The sequence below is a fragment of the Apteryx rowi genome, unplaced genomic scaffold, assembly GCF_003343035.1.
Source record: "Apteryx rowi isolate R43461 unplaced genomic scaffold, aptRow1 scaffold_146, whole genome shotgun sequence".
In the NCBI taxonomy this organism is placed as follows: Eukaryota; Metazoa; Chordata; class Aves; order Apterygiformes; family Apterygidae; genus Apteryx; species Apteryx rowi.
In genome coordinates this window covers 256,060-273,861 of record NW_020447708.1, presented here as the reverse complement: position 1 = coordinate 273,861, position 17,802 = coordinate 256,060, and the positions used below count along the sequence as shown (strand labels likewise).

Here is a 17,802-nt window from a genome sequence, read left to right as displayed (position 1 = left end):
CTGTAAAATGGTCTAGGAAACAGTTTTTCACAGGATTCACATTCTCGCTGCTTTTGTTCAGGCCAGAATGACCTTCCAGAAATCTCACAGGAGAATAGAACTGTGAAAATCAGTCAAGGAAGGAAAAATGACATGTGATACTTTGCAGGAAAAAGATGATAGCATGAAGGAATCCTGGTTTGCAGAGCGATGTAAATGAATTACTGAACCTACTCAAATGCGTATTCAAAATGTTTCTTTAGCATAAATGGAATACTGATACTTTAGCTTTAGATAATTAGTTATCATATCAGGAGCTGAAGGGAGGGAAGGAACTGTGTATGTGAGAGCATGTCTGAAAATTTCATGTCATGTTATGATTTGAGCCTGCTGGCTTCCCCAATTTATTTGCGTGATTCAAGGTTGATTTGTGCAGCAATTCAAATTAAAAAAATATTTTAAAATGCAATCACAGTCATTTGGGGATGTAATAATTTGCAAAAATATAAGCCACTTGATGAAAAAACAGAAACCTGAAAGTTAGTTTACCAGTAAAAGTTTGAATAGCAAATGAGGTCTAGCTGGCTGTTTGCCCCAGTGGACGGTGCATGAGCAGTTCGACAGCTGCAACTGCATTGCTTTCAGCACCATGATCAACAGCTGGCAGAGAAAGAGAAACACAGACATAAAAATGACGAAGCAGAAAGGCACAAAAATAATGATTCACAGTAGCTGTATGAGCTATTTTTGTATCATCTCAGGTGAGGATGTTTACCCACGGATAGGAATGGGTGTGCCCGAGGGACGGTCACACGGTCTTTTGGAGAGTAGTTAAGGCTGTAAGCAAAGCCTGAAGGGCAGGGACTGGGCTAGGGAAGGAGCATGGACCTGCTGAGACCAGTGTGGCTGAGGGGACATCAGTGCTCTGATTTTTCCCTGAAACAATGTATGGCCTAGACTCCGGGTTCAGCACTTCATTTGCTTGGTCTCATTGTTCTGGGAGAAGAGTTGGGTATATCCAAACAGCAGCATCAGCAGTTCCTGGGTCTCCATTGATTTATACACGGGGCACAACCCCCTAACCGGGTCCTCTGATTTACATTTAAGTTAAATGTCCAGGATATTTGTACTGCTCATATGGGTGTTCCCCAAGTGCTCCTTTCCCCTGTTCCTCTCCCCAGAGAGGAAGGGGCTAGCTCAGGTCAGTGTTGGGGCTGACTTACCTCTTCCCTGTGCTCAGTCCACTCACCTATACTGCTTTTTGGAGGTTTGGCCGTCACCCAGACGTGTACAGCCCGGGTCAGCCAGGCTGGACTGAGGCTTGCAGACAGATAGGTGTCAGGTGCTCAGGCTATTTAGAAATCTGGGCTTTTAGTTAAGTGCTTGCAAAAAAACTAACCTTATGAAAAAGGCATTTCTGAAAAATCCAGCCCTACAAACCTTTGTTCCTATCTGCCTAGTGGCTTGCCTGGAAAATCTTCAGTTTCTGACTCTGACATCTGTTATTATGTCCCCTAAAATTTTTGTTATTCAGCTCAGTGCCGGAGGGGCAGGAGGAGTTTACAAGATACCTCTTACTGTATGTGATGTGAGCGGGAATGTCCCTAGAGTAAGAGCAAAGCGTATAAAAAAGGAAGCTGCTGCTCAATGGGCCAGTTGCTTGCTTGTCTTGCTGAGCTCAGAGCTAAAATGATAGTCGCTTGTCTTCTCCTCTCTGCAGTGTGGACTGTTGTGTCAGGTAACTTTCTTTTATTTATTTTTTATTTGTTCATTATTTTAGCAGTGCTACAGACCTCAGCTGGCAAAAAGCTCTTGTCAGCGTGCTGATTCACTGCTCTTTGCTGCGGTCCCATCTTCACACTTCCCATCCGAGGTGAGGCCAACGATGACAGAGCACTTTGGGCCCTTCTGGCCATGCACGCAACTGCACTCTTCTTATGGGCTTTCAGACATTTCACTGCTGATTTAACTTATAGTATCTGTGTTTATTTAACCATCTGTGCATTTATAAGCTGCAGGCATATGTTTGCGTCTATTTACAATTCTCAAATGATAAACCAGGTGAACAGCCAAACATTGCCTATGACCTATATGACTGGAAATTTTGGTTTGAGCTCCTGTTTTGGCCGGGATTTGAATCGGAGTATAGCACTGATTTTCTTTAGCCAACACAGAAGTATTTATAGTGAGTGACATGGTGCTTGTTAGTGTCTACTCAGAACACTAGAAGTGTCCGTATGTTACATTTATTTTTGTAATTAAAACTCATGTGTGCATGGCTGAATTTGTTCTAAAATAGCTTCCATGGTCATGGTTTATATTCTGCCTATGACACACTGAGCCCTGAATAGCAAAATGTGTATACAGCTTCACAACTGGCCCTGGGGTCTCCTGCAGAGATCTGCCCGGCCACAGCTGTGGGGGAAGCAGGCCGTAAGCAAGCCATGTCAGGCGATTTAGACATGCCCTGGGTGGACAACTGTGCCCTCTGTGTGCTATGGACAACCTCGTCTGTCTTTAAAAATTGCAAAGATATTTGGCTTCCTTGTAAATTGAGTGATATGTTTTCAGTGTTGTATCTGTCCCTGCTGATAACTCCCTTCCCATGCTGCTGCACGCACCAGTATATACAAATAAACTTTAGAAAATGTTATTTGTTCTGTTTTTAGTCTCTGACAAATGTGTGTGCATAGTATATAGTGACACAGGTAAGAATTTTTAGCAGCTTTACCAATTCGGTTCCAGCCACGCTGCAGGAAAGCTCACAAATCAGTAATGCACTGGCAGCTGTATGTTAGTTAGCACGGCTGAATATTTAGGAGCCCTTTCTGTGGTTCCCAGTGGGCAAACAGCCTTAGCAGAGGGACCTCAGTTATTGCTGGTGCCGGAGCTGCCCTTCTCTGCGGCATTCTCGACAGGAGTTAACGGGCTGGCGAAATGTTTTGTGTGAAGTGGGGTGAGAGATGTCACGTCCAGTGAAATTCTCAGGGGAATTCTTGCAAGTCGTGTTTTTTTTTTTTCTGGAGCTGTTCTCACAAGCAATCGAAGGTAGCAGCTGCGGGGATACCTGCACAGGGTGCGTTATGGGAGGGTGAAAGAAGAGTCTGAGTGTGGTGTCCTCTTCTCCCCCAGGCTCTGTGCAGGTGATGCACAGAAAGGTCCAGTCGGTCCAGGCAGGTGGAAACGTTACTTTTTCATGCCGGTTGATCACGAATGAAGATGCGCTACAAGTGACCTGGCAGAAGGAAATGGAAGGGGCTGACGACAATATAGCAACTTACAGTACCATCAACGGCCAAAAGATCGTGAAGAGCTACGGCAGCCATGTGAGCTTCGCCCACAGTGGGCTGCAAGCCTCGGCCATCTCCCTTCAGGGAGTCACTTTCCAAGATGAGGGATGCTACAAGTGCATCTTCAACACCTTTCCCTCTGGGGCTGTCACCGGCAGGATGTGTCTCAAGGTTTATGGTAAGGCATCGTAATTGTGTATGGGGTGAGAACTTTCTGAGGACCAAGCCATTCCCCCCCCAGGAAAAACCTTCCCTGGCCACCGGTCGCATTGCTAAATCGCTGTGCGAAATCGTTCGGATTCCTCTCTGGCTCTCCCTCCCTCGCTGATTTTAGCTCTGATGGGAAAGCAGTGTTTAGTAGTTCTTTAATTTTCTTCCTCTTTAAATCAACAACAGCTAGATCTAAAAGCTGACATTTAATATGCAACTTCCTCAAAGTTCCCCTAGCTCTGTGTTGTACTGACAGCTGGCCTGCAGCAAACATGAACCCGATGCTCTTCTTCTTCTTCTTCTAACTTTTACTTCTGTGCTCCTAAGCCTGTAAATTAAGCATTTTTTATTACTCTGCCTTCAGTCTTAAGTATGATGTGTCAAAAGGCAGAGTAGCATATATGCAACTAGCATATCAGGGAATTGATTCTGAAGCAATAGTAAAACTAGCAATAAATAGACCAGGTTCAAGAAATGGATGTAAAAAAGGGCTGAAATACAGTGCAGTTGGTGGGCTTTGCCAAATATATATGTGTGTGTGTGTGCGTGTGTGTGTGTGTGTGTGTGTGTATATCAGTATCAATTAGCTTGAACAGTATAAATTAGCTTGAAGAAGAGGTTGTCCCATGTGGAAAATATGAGTGTGTCTGGGACCTGCCACTGGTGGTATGACTCCTGCAGAGTATTTTATTTATCGTTAGTACCAGGTCTTTCTGCTGATAAACACACACGCACATACCCATACGCATACCCATGTGCTAGGAGTCTCATGTGCAGAAAACCCCCGGACCCTGGCTTGTAGGGGAAAGATGACTTAAGCAATAGCAGAAAGGAGGGGGAAATGTGAGGGGAAAATAAGTCTGAAACAGAAGTTTTTTCCCCCCCTTCTTGGGAAAGTTCCTTGAGCAGAAGAGAGAAATTAGCAGAAGGAATTCACTCAATATTTTAGATATTAAGAGGAAAGAGCTCCTGAAAAAAACCCAACCCTGAGTCATTCAGAGGGTAAATGCTGAATTATACATTACAGGAAAATATAGAAGGACTTTGCAGACAGATCCCTTTCTTGTTTCTCCTGTGAGTCTAAACACAGTGTTAGATTTCTTTGTTTTCTTTTGCTTTGTTTACCAAAGTGGGGGAAATATTGCCCAAAATCACCAGCCTTGTGGCTGTGATTCATCCCTTAGCGGATCTCCACTCTTGAAAAAAGTTTTTCTGCTAATACGCAAGCGCTTGTGAGCATCTCTTCCTGCTTCTCAGATGAAAATGCAGCAACTGAGAAGTGTTTCACTTCTCTAACTGGTAGGCATGAGCCCGCTGCTCCTGCAGTGGTTTCCCTGCTCCCCAAGCCCAGGCTCGCTGGCCACCTGTCGGTGTGCCAGCTCCTGGGCCAGGTCATCCTGGCATCCCTGAAACGTGCTTTATCAAACGCATCCTGGAGTGTCCGCGTAAATAAACTAAATGTTTGGTGAAACGAGTGGCCATGGGACTTACTGGCTGCGATGACACCGGTCCTTCTGTGTTTTTCCCCTGGCTCCTAGTATCAGACACTTCAGAAGAGAGATTTAGATACGTGTGTTCAGAACAAGCAGAGGATGAGATATTTTGTGAGGCTAGAGAATTAGTGGTTTGGTTTGTGAAACACAGGATTGATATCCCTCCTAAATCTGAAATGAGAACACGGTTAAATGCAGCTGATCGGAGATTGCTTAAAAATGCATGAATTTTATTTGAGGAGATAATGGATGCCCCATCCTCACTGGGTCCTGTAAGCATCCCTTTCTCCATGCCACGACTCCCCGAAGCTCTTCCTCATTGCTCTAGAGGCTGCGGGCCACCACAAGCTGCTTTTTTCACACGCCYAGGTGGAGCCCATTCTGTGAGGGAATATTATAGTTTGCATATTGCCTATTTCATTAAATACAATTTCTCTCTCTTATTCCCCAACCCACAACAATAAGAATAGCTTATTTACAAAAACAGAGAGAATTCCCACAGGCTGGGAATGCAAAGCCCACAGCAGTCTCCTAAGGCTCAGTAATTTAGAGCAAGGTGAGCAAGCCAGTTTACGGAGTCACCAGCTGAAAATGAAACGATGGCATCTGTTTGCCCTTGAGAGGGAACTACCAGGGAGTTTACAGGCTGGTTATTGCCCGATTATAGCAGCCTTCGTAAGAGGGGTGCTCCAGAATGGGTGCCATAGCTGCGTAGCGGCCAAGGGGAAGTGAAACCATGCTAGGAACTGGATACAGCACCATGAAAAAATACAGGTATGGACCGGTGGGATTTCAGACCTGTCTGGCCAAAAATAGAAAAGTGAAGAAGAGGCAGGCTTCCACCCTGTAACCAAAACCATTTTGGAACAGAGTATTTTCATGTCTGCTTGGTGGATTTCTTTTGAAGTGTATGCTCCTCTTCCCCCTCAGTTTTGCCCTAGAAATATTTTGCAGCCCTTCAGTGCCAAACATATATGGATATATGGAGGATGCTAAGAGTGAAACCTAGAAAGGGAGAGAGTTGGCAGGTGTTGGAGAGAAGGAGATGAGTCATTTGAAGATGGCCTAGTCTTGCTGAGTCAAAACACACTTTAGGAATTTGCTGGGATTTCTTCAGATGCCTTCTGTTTGCGTGTACATAGCTCCAGCTCCATGGAAGTCTGCAGGATAGTGGAGAAGTGTCATTGCTGTTTCTTCAATATGGAAACTGAGGCACAGAGTTGTTTATTAATGCTCATGTAATTGGAAAGGAATTTCTGTAAACACTAGGTATATTGTAATTCTTTAAATTTTTTATCAGTTTCTCTAAGATCAGGGTCAAGTCTTTAAATGTAAAGAACTCACCATCATCTGACAGCCCCCCTTTAATAACAGAAGGACATTACAGATAATCAAAGCTGACACATAATTCACTAGAAAGCCACTTTTACAAATACTTGGGAACACTCTTATGGCTCAAGTTTGGGAACATTTGCATTACTGCTCTGTAGGGTCTACTTAATGCAAGTACTTGAGCACAAAATCTCTTGCAGGTACATTTTCATGGGAAATAAATATTTTGGTGTAAGTCAAAAGAAGCAGTTCCGCAAATGCATGCATCAAACATCAGCAGTAGACACATGCTAACAATCAGTGTGGCGGGACTTTACTGCAAGAGCAAGTAATAATAAATTTTGTCTGTGCATCTATTACAGACCCATAATAAGGGAAAGATCAACCATATAGGATTTTTTTTTATATGATAATCATTCCCTAGGGCCTAATGTGGGAAGGCAGAGGACTGCTTAGTGAGAATAAGAGTGAATTTGGAAGGCATGTGTTTCTACCAGGATATGATGCTGTGCAATTTTCATGAGCTCTCTCTGTGTTGATAGAGCCTTTATCAGCCAAGGCTCACCTTAATCTATTTGAATAGGTTAAGATTGGAAATTGCCAGACTGGAGCAATGATACTAATCTGCAGTATCTGTTTTTTAAGTACTGATGCTCCAGTAAAGCCCTCTCACTGGAAACATTTGTGATAGTTTTCCTTTACTGTTTTTGGATGTTGCACCCTAATATTTGAAGTTAATGCTGTGGGTGGAGGTGTTATTTTTATGCATCCTGTGAGTGAAAGAAGAAGTTCAGAGATCATTTATTAATCAAAATATAAACTGTTTGTGACACTTGTGCTTTCACACATGGGAGATTTTGAGAAATTCCAGCTGAAATCCCCCTAAACACTTTTCTTGTTGCTTTCAGAGCAACACTAGTGGGCTTCACCAACTCCATTTGTGGGGTAATGTTGGGTTTCTGTCTATGGGTGACGCAAGAGATGAGAAATAGCCACTTCGTTCTTATAAGCAGGCACAACCATACTAAATAAATGAGATATAGACATAAAAAAGCAAAACTGCTAGTATATAATTTCTACCCTCTTGCAGTTATGGCTTGAAATATCCGCATAGTTTTGTGAGGTATATGTGGAATTATACGAGGAGGTATAGGTGCCCTTGTGCAACTGGCATATGCTTTTTTCCCCTTTAACAGGCTCGTTTGATATCTTCTGCATGTCTTTCATTTGCAAATCCTCATTTACCTGCCCAAAAGGAAAAAGAATAATTTTTCTTAAGAAGAGTAAACAGAAAATGCATTGTTTTTGTTTAAAAGCAGGATTGCTAAATGATAGTGATACGTGACAATAATTAATTTCAGCATAAACATTGTGCTGACCATATTACAAATTGTTGATTTTGCTTTGTTAATAATAATACTTACATATAGTACTACTATATACAGTAATAGATATTTATTTAATCTCAGGGCATTCATGTTAACTTAAACTTGAATGAAATCAGAATAGCCACTGTACTTACATGATTAAATAAAGAATATTTTCAGAAACAGGCACCTAAAAGTAGAGTATGGTTTGGACTCCTACACCATCAATCAACACCTGCATTGAAGTAGCAGGCAAGCTGGGTGAGCTGCTGTATGGAAACCTGCGGATAATGCTCTCACATGTGCCTGTATAAATATTGGCCTGAGTAACCTGAACTAATTAGACTGTCTTTGAGCAGGAGCTTGGACTAGATGGCCTCCAGAGGTCTCTTCCAACCTAAAATAGTCTGTGATTTTTATGGCTGAGGAATAAATAGGTGATTTTTCACATGTGTGTAGCATCTGTTGATGGTGGCAGCAGCTGCCACATGCTCAGCTCTTATGAAAATCCAGCCACTTGGTTAAGTTTCAACACATATTTTCGCACTGAGAACTCTTTCTACTGCAACTCTCATATTTTAATAATTGGAAAATTGTAAGGCTCAGGCACTTTGTCCATTGTCCTGTTGCTCACTAAGGAGTCTGCAATATCAAATGCCCAAAGACTTCACTGGAGCACCAAACGCCTGGTTTTACTACTTTCCACAGTGAAGAGCACTCTACCACCTCAGCATCCTTGCATGCTGTTCTGCTTCCTTGAAAACACAACATGCTTCATTTGCCCATTATTTCAAAGTCATTTTTACTACTAAACAAATATTAGCAAAAATGCAGAGGGAGAATTTACCTGCTAAAATCCAAATACGAACAACACAGTTGTTAGATATAAGGACAGGTAGGCAGAAACAAAAGAAAACCCCACTGTCATGCTTCAGCTCAGCTCCAAAGCATTGGGTCTCGCTCTCTGTCTGTGCTTTATTCACTTGACAAGTTCTACCCAGCCGTGCAGCTGGGAGCCAGTGATATAAATAGGAATCAACAAGCAGGCTTTATGCAAGTGAGTAAGCAAGAATGATGCCTGTGGTTCATCCTACCTGCTGATTAAGACTAAATATGACAGCATCCCAAAATCTTCAAGAGTGAGGAGGAGTTTGGAACAAATGATCTTTAGAGTAAACTTTGAGGGATACCATGACACCCTCAAAACCCAACATTAGAAAAAAAAAATGCACATGCACAAAACCTCCACAAGTGAAGTCCTGTGGTGTAACCACATACAAATTCACTAATAATTTCTTGGATAAATAGATGAATTTAGTCCTTTGGTGCTCAAGTCATCTCAAACAGCAATAAAGCTAATCATGAAGATAAATTTAACGGATAAGAACATGAACTCAGTGCAAGCATTCAGTTCTTTCAGACGGAGGAAGACATGCAGTTTCATGGTTGCTTTTTAATTACCCAGTGTCACCACTCCTCAGCTGGGATGCTCCAGTTAAGTTTTGATTTGAACCACACGTGCTTCTACTCCCTGTGCTCTGTTTTTGCCAAGTTCTATATTTTCAGRACTGAAACCTGATGACTTTCCTGCTCATTTGTCACTTCCAGGGTTTTGGTGAGCAGGAAATAAGATCAGACACCAAGGCTGTCCTTTCTCCTTGTTCCTTACTTAAATGTAAGCAGAAAGCAATGGATTTTATCACTTTGTGTCTTACAGCCATATCAGACCCCAAAGTGGAAGCTAAGCTTATGCCCAGGCCAGACAAAGCTAAGGATGATGACAAAGTGGTGGAGATGAGCTGCTCAGCAACAGGGAAGCCAGCTCCAAAAATCACCTGGCAGCTTCCCAGCGCCCTGCAGCAGAAACCAAGAGAGTACCATGTAAGAGTCAGCAACCAGACCGTGACCGTCATCAGCAATTTCACCCTTGCCCACTCCAAAATCCTCCAGGAGCACCCCATCGCCTGCGTGATTCAACACCCGTCTTTAAATGTGACCCTGGCTCTGCCCATGGATGGCCTGATGCAGGGTCAGTATGAAAGTGTGTGCAGGTGTGCTGTGCTCCTCACTCAACGTGGGGCAAAGAAAGGGAAATGCTTCCTGGGTTAGACCATGGGAAAACATCTCAAAAGGTTGAAGGGCAAGTCTGGAAGGTACCTTGAAGAGTGGCAGGAGGGAAGGAGGAGGTGCCGGGGAGCAGGAGCAGCCGGAGGCATGGGCATTAGTGGAGCAGCACGTGGTGCCTGCCAGGTGACAGGCACACCGTGACGTGTCCCTAGCCTCCGAGGGCTCTGTTGAGGACTCAGCAGTCTTCCCCTGTCATTTAGCCTGACATGTAAATATGACATGCCAGCCCTAAGTAACTTGATGGTGTGAGTGCTGTGTGTCGACTGTGGCATCAGGTCCCCCAGTCACAGGTCTGCTGGCCGTGACTCTTGTATACAGGCTGATACATGCTCCCAGTGCCCACATCGGGACTTCCTATCCTCTGGGGTTAGCTAAGGGATGTCTGAAACAGAGTTTTTTTCTTCTTTCTGCACAAATCCGTCTGAGCACCCGCCACTTTCCCCACAGGTCAGGATGCAGCCATAGCGCCAGTCCTTGCCACCACCATTGGGGTGTTAGTTCCTCTGATTTTCCTCCTTCTCCTTGGCTTCCTCTTCTACCACTGCCTGAGACAGCTGCATGATCCGGAGAGACACCAAGCCTGGCCCTGCTGGGTAAGTCTGTGTGTCCTCGCCTCTGTGCGCGTGTGCCGAGAGACCCCCAGGCCGTTTTGCAGCTCAGCCGTGGCGGTGCTGGGAGCAGGGACTCTCAGAGACTCTGCTGCCACCGGGCACCACCAGGCTTCACACCGTGTCAAAGCAGGTCCTGCATCGCTCAGGCTGGGTCTCATGCAGAGAGAGAGGGACAAAGCCATTAGCTGCAGAGCTTGCTCAGTCCCAAGAGGCACGCTGTCTCCTCCAGCAGGTTAGCGGCGCTTTGAGAAGTGGAAAGTTTAACTTGTTTAGTGAGGCCACCAGACAGACCTTCAGTGGGTCTGACATGCCAGACAGTGGGAACAACCAGAAAATGTTTGCTTTCTTAATGATTAGGCACTCTGTGGAGGAAGCTTTGCTCTGTTACTATATTTATATATATGCTAACTGTGCAAATAGTGGCCATACCCCTACGCTGTTCCTCAGCAGCTTTTAAAATAACCTACACACAACAGAGTCACGTGCAGCTTGCTGAGGAAACAGCTTCAAGGAAGTGTCTCAAGCAAAAATGAAATCTTTTGAAGAAGAGCATACTTCCATGTGGAAAACCCATGGCAGCACGTCACAACTTCTGTTATTAGCTGATTCACGCAGACTAAAGTGTCACTAGTTTTCCAGCAGTGAGTCTCTTCTGGAGCATGGGAAAGTACAACAGGGTTTTTTTTTAGCAACGGTCAAGATGAAAAAAAGAGCACGTGTGTGAACTTGTGGTGTGTAGTAAAAGATGCAAATTTAAGGCAGGTGAAAACTGAGCAAGATACCATAATTTCAAACAAAGAATCACATGCTGGTTTTGTGCCGCAGACTCCTCAGGCTCGTTGCAGAACGTACTTAATGCATGCACCCTTACTTTGGATGAGTGCTTTGGAGGAAAAAAAGCAGTGGCGTGTGAATACAATATGCTCCTTCCACAAATGCCATTTCTGTAGGTCTAAGCTGGTCTCTATTGATGAGTCTGCAAGGGGAAAAATTTAGCCTACCATCCTCTAGCACAAGCAGAAGCAAGGCATCACTAAGTAATGCACACAGCCTTGATCTTTATTCTAGCACTTAAAACATCTGTATATTAAAAAAAAMCTTCTCTTCTGTTAGGTCCTTCCTGTATGTACCAAGGACAAGTGCGGAAAGTACAAAGTTACTGGCAAACAAGCTCCTGCTGTACCTCTCACCTCTGGTGCTCCTTTGGATACGTGAATACCTGTGGGCCGTATTCGTGTGAGAGAAATATTTTATAATGACACCTGGGACTTTGAAGTAAACCTACTCTGATTTTACACCTGAGAAAATACCAGAAAAAAAGGACATTTTAATATATATTTATTTATTTTTTGTTATACTGTAATATTCCGTTTTGTATAAAAAAAGCTGTAAAGTATTTATCTGAGACTCTAAGACAACTGGCTGTATGGCTCTGCATAATGAAACTTGGGGGGGGGGGTTGTTTTGTTTTGTTTTGTTTTTTAGAGCTATATTTATTCCTTACAGCCAGGAGTCACAGGGCAGGAGGAAGCTGCCTGCCCTGACTTCCGCTAGCCTTTCCTAGAAAGTTATTTAGAAGCAAAGGGGGAAATGGGAGATTTCCTTTTTCCTCTATTCTCCTTGTGCTTTCCCCAGCCCCCGGCTTATTTTCCCCGTCCCGTGGCAGCTGCGTTGCCTTTCCTCCTCTCCAAGGCGCTGCCTTTTCCCCGTTGCCCCTGGCCCCAGGGCACCAGCGAGGAGTGAGGAGGTGGGAGGCAGAAGAAGGGGAAATTTTGGGGTGGGAAAGGGCCAGGCTTTGCCATGTAATGGAAAGAGTTTTCAGAGGGAAGATAAAAGGCACAAGGCTGGCAAGAAATCGCTCCTGAGCATAGGAAGGTTGTGGGGATTATGTATTGCTGTTATTTATGAACTGAACACCCAGACTGGGGGAAAGCAGGGTCTGGAACCAAGAAAACATCTGTTTGTGTGTGTTTAGGTGATTTGTTTTACGACGCAGATAAAGGTTGAATTGTGAAAGGCTTTTGTTGGTTTCTGCTTACAAGAAGCTTCATAGAGATAGAGATTGAATGAGAGAGGAAGATGCAGTGGCTAATATGGAAAATGAGGTACAAGAAAGATGGATAACGTGTTGTATTTCGTAGTATTAGAAATGAAATCCAGAACATTAAGAGCCGATACATGTATTTGCCTGCATACAGTACACTGTCAGCTACTAAAATTCAGTGCCATAACATGCTATATGCTAATGCTATTGAGGTTGGCTTCATGTAGCAAAGGAATGCCGGTGATCATCTAGACTGTGTATAATTAACTGGCTGTTAACTGAAAAAAGAAGAAGTATGAAATAGATACAWACCACCTTTCAGAGTGCAAACAAATATGACTGAAGGGATCAGAAATTTTTGCTGTGGGTAAATAGGATCGTAACTGTTGCTCTGAGGTTTCTTTTTCTTTATAATTACTTCACGTTTGCCTGTCAAATTATCTCTGTGAACAGTTTGGCAGTGATCCTTTGGGGATCATATATCAGATGGGATTATTCATGTATTCAGTATTAATTTTAAGAAATAGTCTCTAAGCTACAAAACATTGCAAAGTTTGAATAGGTTTTGAGAAGCAAAAATAAAACTGGTAAGAAATTCAAGTGAAATGGACTGCTCTATTTTCCTGCTGTGATACAAGTGATGTGAAGCAAGTAAACTTCATAAGTAAGTCAAAGCAGAGTATGTTTTCAAAGTTTACCCTACAATAATGTTCTGAGCTGGTATTGCCATCAAAAAAAAAAAAAAAAAGCCCACCCATGGTTAAAAGTATGATTTTTAATCTGCATCCATACGGTGATTGAAATTCCCAGCTCACTGCAGGCCACGGTCAGCAGCGGTGCGTTATGAGGTGCCTCATCCCAGCAGCTTTCTCTGCAAAGCCTGGCCAAGGAGGGAATTATTGAGTGGGGGGAATAAAAGGCTGGGAGGAAAGGAAACACCTTTAGAGCAGTCTGGGTGATGTTTGGCAACCATTTCCTAGCAATGCAAAAAGAGAGCTAAGGATTAACTCAGACAAGAGTTCCTCTGTCTGTGTAGGCTAGTAACCAAGCTGAAGGTGGGTGCTCCCTGTTGTGCTTTATCTTGTATTTCTCACCTTTCCTCAAGGCTGAAAGGGGTGAGCAGGAGCACTGGGCCTCCTGCTTGCCTGTTGTGGAGTAAAACTGGTGCCAGATAGTGCAAATGGGATGAGTTAGCTGGCACCTCTCAGTTCTGGGATCCTCTGGTCTTGACGGCACCCAGCTTGGCTTGAAGGTTGTAACTCATGTAGGACCTTAAGACAATGTCCTTTTAAACTCGACAGGGGTTTTCTGTTCCCTGTTGTTTGCAGGCTTTGGTTGAGTAATAAGAGCAAGTAAAAGTTGTCCAAGCAAACAGTCCTTAACTTAAGAGCGAATGTAGGAGATGACTTTCTTGAAACACATTCTTTTTCTCCCTTCCTTTATGAAACACTTGTCTTTGCTTAAAAAGGCTTTATATCAAGGCACAAAGATCACATGGTGCAAAGCATTAAGCAGGAGAATGCAGCATATTCCACTCTGCGTGTCACCATAGCACTATAGCATCACATACGTGATTTATTTACATACATGCATTATTTAGATACTCTTCTTGGTTCAAAAGCTGAACTGTCATTTATATATATGTATGTATATACACACACACACATACATATTCATATATATGTACACACACAAATGTATATATCTTTATGATAAAGCATCTAGTCCTAAGGTTGTGTAAAATGTCCAAGTTCATGTTTTGGCATTCCAGGCTGTTTCAGAGATTTCCCCCCTTGGTATTTTACTCTCTCCTGGTACCTGTGTTCCTGGCTCTAAGAGATCAGTGACATATAAAGGAACCTTTGCAGCAGTTCTGAGTGAAGAGGTGACCTTGACTTGTAACTGAAGTGCTGCCTTTAGACATTTTACAAGTCCCTGGCAGAAATAAGAAGGATATTCTTTTTTCAAAACCACTACTGGAAGAGATATGCGGCTAAATCCATGCAGTCAAAATGAACTTTGTTCTGGTGATGGAAGGTTGAAAGCATCATTCATCATTGCTCTGTTGTCTGATCCTGGGGAAATGAGTCATATCCTAAATACCACATCAGTGAATTTTGTTATGAACTCATACTTGGCAGAAAATATAATCTATTGTTGCTTGTTCAGTCCTCAGCATTGACTCTCTGCAAATCAGCTGAAATAAGAGAACTGCACTAATTGAGTGCATTTACTGTTTCATAAATGAAAAATGATCAAACCAGGCAGATAAAAAACAGGCATACTTTTTTTTCATTCTTAATATACCAGAAATTACTCATACTTTGGAACCATACAAAGGACCTTCTCATATTTCCCCTGCTTTCATCTTTGCTTATCTGAAGCCCTGTGAAGGAAGCACTGAATTCTCATTCAAGCTGTTTGCAGATGGACTCTCTGTTGCACCCTGCTCAGTGTGGAGGAAAAAAATCACCTGAAATTTCTGCAAAGCCTGAGGGAAACCTCAGTTTAAGACCTGCACAGAATACAAATGTAATTTTGACTTTCCTAGCTTCTCAGAAACAGCAATCTTTAACATGAACCACTCTAAAGAAAAGGGAAGCAAAGTTAGCTTTTCTAGTAAAGGATTACTTGAAATAGTAGATGAAAGGCTAGGATGCAAGAAGAAGCTTGCAGAAAGAAAGTTTTTAGGGAAAAATAGCTCTTTTTAAATTGGAATGTTTTATTTGATATTATCCTTCAAAAAATTACAAAATGTCCAGCATCCCATCATAAACACCCAGGATTACATTTAAGCTTAGAGAAGCCTCACAGGCCTTGCATCTAACCCATCTAAAGGAATTCAGCTAATTGCACTAAGAGACTTTTTTTTTCCCCAGTTGCCCATCAGCTAAGGAAAAAGAAATATCTTTGCTTGCCAGAACTTTTGTTCTAAATACCAGAACTGTTACACAAAGAGGAGGACAGGGGAAAGAAAGGTCCTAGCAGTGATTTGTGAAGATCTTTGCATATCTAATTCAGAACTGTTTTATTTTAAGGATATTAAAAGTGGCTTCTGTTCTTTCTAGAAATGATTTATTAGCAGAAGCGAGGGCTCTAATCTGTGYTTCAGTATTTGTCCACATATATAACTAGGCCATTTCTTTCTGAAAATAGATGTCTTTATAAAAAGATTTCTGACCTTGTCAAGACAATCTGAGAGCAACACTCAAATCTTAGCTTGGGCTGCATGGGGAAACCAAGACCCCACTGTAGCACCAGAAGAAAGTGCTGAGTGCCCTTCAGCATCCTTCGGAGTGGAAGCCTTCTGACTATGATGTAAAATGAGATGGACTGGGTCCAGCTCTTGGCTCACGGATAACAGGACAGAGCACAGGCAAGACACAGCCCTCGCCCGTGGATCCTGGCCTGGCAGAAGGAGCTTGTGGTGATCATGTAGTTTTAACTCTTCTGATCTCATGTTTGTGACTGTTATCCTGCTGTGGAACCGGCAGAAACACATTCAGGGGCCACCATGGAAAAACTAAAGCCAGAAGTCATCAGGGAACAACACCAGGCATAGCTAGTGGGACAGGTGCTTTGCCCAAAAGGTGAGCGAGAAGGTCTGGGGACCCCCTACTGGATTCTCCACAACCTTCTTTATTCCCTGAGTGTGTTTCTTCTTCATTTGATTATTTTCTGGTCCATGGGATCCAGACCTGATATTACACTATCAACCAGTGCAATACCTCTGCTACAAACAATAGACGATGTTCTTGCTTTGCTCTGCTTTTACTTGACCTAGCCATATGGTTTGCCTTCACTAGTCAGTCTGAGGTTGTTTCCTCTCCCTGATGGTACCCCATCTCATAGCACCTTCAAAAATGCTGCTTTTTTGTCTGGATCTCTTCTCCCATGCTAGGCACCCCTTGCCTTTCTCCATCACAGGGTTTTCATCAAATGTCTACCCACCTGACTGAGTTAGGAATTGGCAGATGTTCTGTAAAGAGAGGCCACAGGACAAGGACAGAGGGAATGCCACTAGCCGGTATGCAATATCTATCCCCCGAGCCTGTGCCAGGGTTCAGTGTTAGCTCAATCCGCTGGCCAGCTGTTGCAACAAATGCACAAGCAAGAAAAATCGAGTGGTTTCCAACATGTCCTGTCCCAGCCACAGAAAGGGAAGGAAGGAAATCATCCCGGGGYGCGTGGCAAGGGAGAAAGGGCTGGAGCACAGAGCTGGGGAGGGAGCACCCCTTGGGGAAGAGGCTCCAAGTAAAGCCAAAAGTGGGAATTATTTCCYCAGAACATCTTCAGGTTGGCACTTTATTAGAAAATAAATCCCTAGAACTTAACCGCTTCCGGTAGGAAGCATTTCTCACAGGATTAGCTTTGTAATGAGAGGATTATCCAGGAAACTCCCACTAGATCTATCCAGCTCTTTGGCCTGTCAGTTCTGTGGGGTCTTAATAGACTAATAGGCTTCAGTAGTTTGGCCAGTGCAGCAATCAAACCACAAGGAAGATGTGCAAAGAGGCTGGGAGGAGGAATTTGGGGGGGGTGCTTGGAAAGCCTACTCCTTAAAAGTGAATGGGTAAGTGTCCTATTTTGTGGAGTCTGTGGGGTTAATTAATTAATGACAGACACTTTCTACTAGCTCTCCGCTTGGTGCTGGCTGGTGTATGCTTTTAATATGGTCAAGGAAGAAGAGGGTTTGGCAAAGTGCATAGCTAATGTTGTGGGAGGGAAGTTGTGCTGGGTATTGCACTGAATGTTTCCCCTGGTTGGTTTCTGATGAAAAGTGTTGTTATAGGTAAACGTGACAAATTGACAACCACTGGGGCCGGGTTGCATAAATTCCAATTTATAAAATAATTGAGCAAGTCACAAGTAAGCAAAACAGCGCTGGGCGGCCGGGGGGGGAGTCTCCTGCTCCACCAACGGCGCGCGCAACCCCCCCTCACAGTCTCCTTATATGCGATTCCAGTTCCGGGTATACGGGGCACCTCCTATAACTTCTGCGGTTGCGCCGGCTGTTGCTAGGGGGTCTTCTTCAGCCCTCTGGTGGTCGTGGGGATGAAGGCTGGAGTCTTCCTCTGCATTGTGCGCCATATTAGGCTATCTAAACTAACATTGCCGCTTCGCTAGCTCAGCTTAATTTTCTCAGGYGGAGTACATGCCCCCCACCACAGGCTGTAGGATGTTCCCACAGATGTTCCCAAGGCTGTTTCTCRCTGATGTAACAAATTAGTACATACCACAATACAAGATGTTCCCAAGGCTGTTTCTCACTTTGATGCAACAAATTAGCACATATCACAGTGTCAAATCCCCATAACTTCCCTACTGTAATAAAAATGTTACCARCAG

General features: G+C 43.5%; 1 protein-coding gene across 1 annotated transcript; it reads left to right on the top strand.

The window, feature by feature from the left end:
* Positions 1-1,657: 1,657 nt before the first annotated feature.
* LOC112962319 (OX-2 membrane glycoprotein-like) lies at positions 1,658-13,034 on the top strand. Its single transcript, XM_026058365.1, has 5 exons — positions 1,658-1,717; positions 3,112-3,447; positions 9,389-9,700; positions 10,246-10,391; positions 11,523-13,034. The coding sequence occupies exons 1-5, from the start codon at positions 1,669-1,671 to the stop codon at positions 11,622-11,624; spliced, it is 945 nt and encodes a 314-aa protein (XP_025914150.1). The 5' UTR covers positions 1,658-1,668; the 3' UTR covers positions 11,625-13,034.
* Positions 13,035-17,802: the final 4,768 nt, after the last annotated feature.

Bases quoted from the DNA above. Each gene is read 5' to 3' on its own strand.
- LOC112962319 (XM_026058365.1), top strand. From the start codon at position 1,669: ATGATAGTCGCTTGTCTTCTCCTCTCTGCAGTGTGGACTGTTGTGTCA. The intron at 1,718-3,111 runs GTAACTTTCTTT...CTTCTCCCCCAG, and splicing joins AGTGTGGACTGTTGTGTCAG to GCTCTGTGCAGGTGATGCAC. The intron at 3,448-9,388 runs GTAAGGCATCGT...TGTGTCTTACAG, and splicing joins GATGTGTCTCAAGGTTTATG to CCATATCAGACCCCAAAGTG.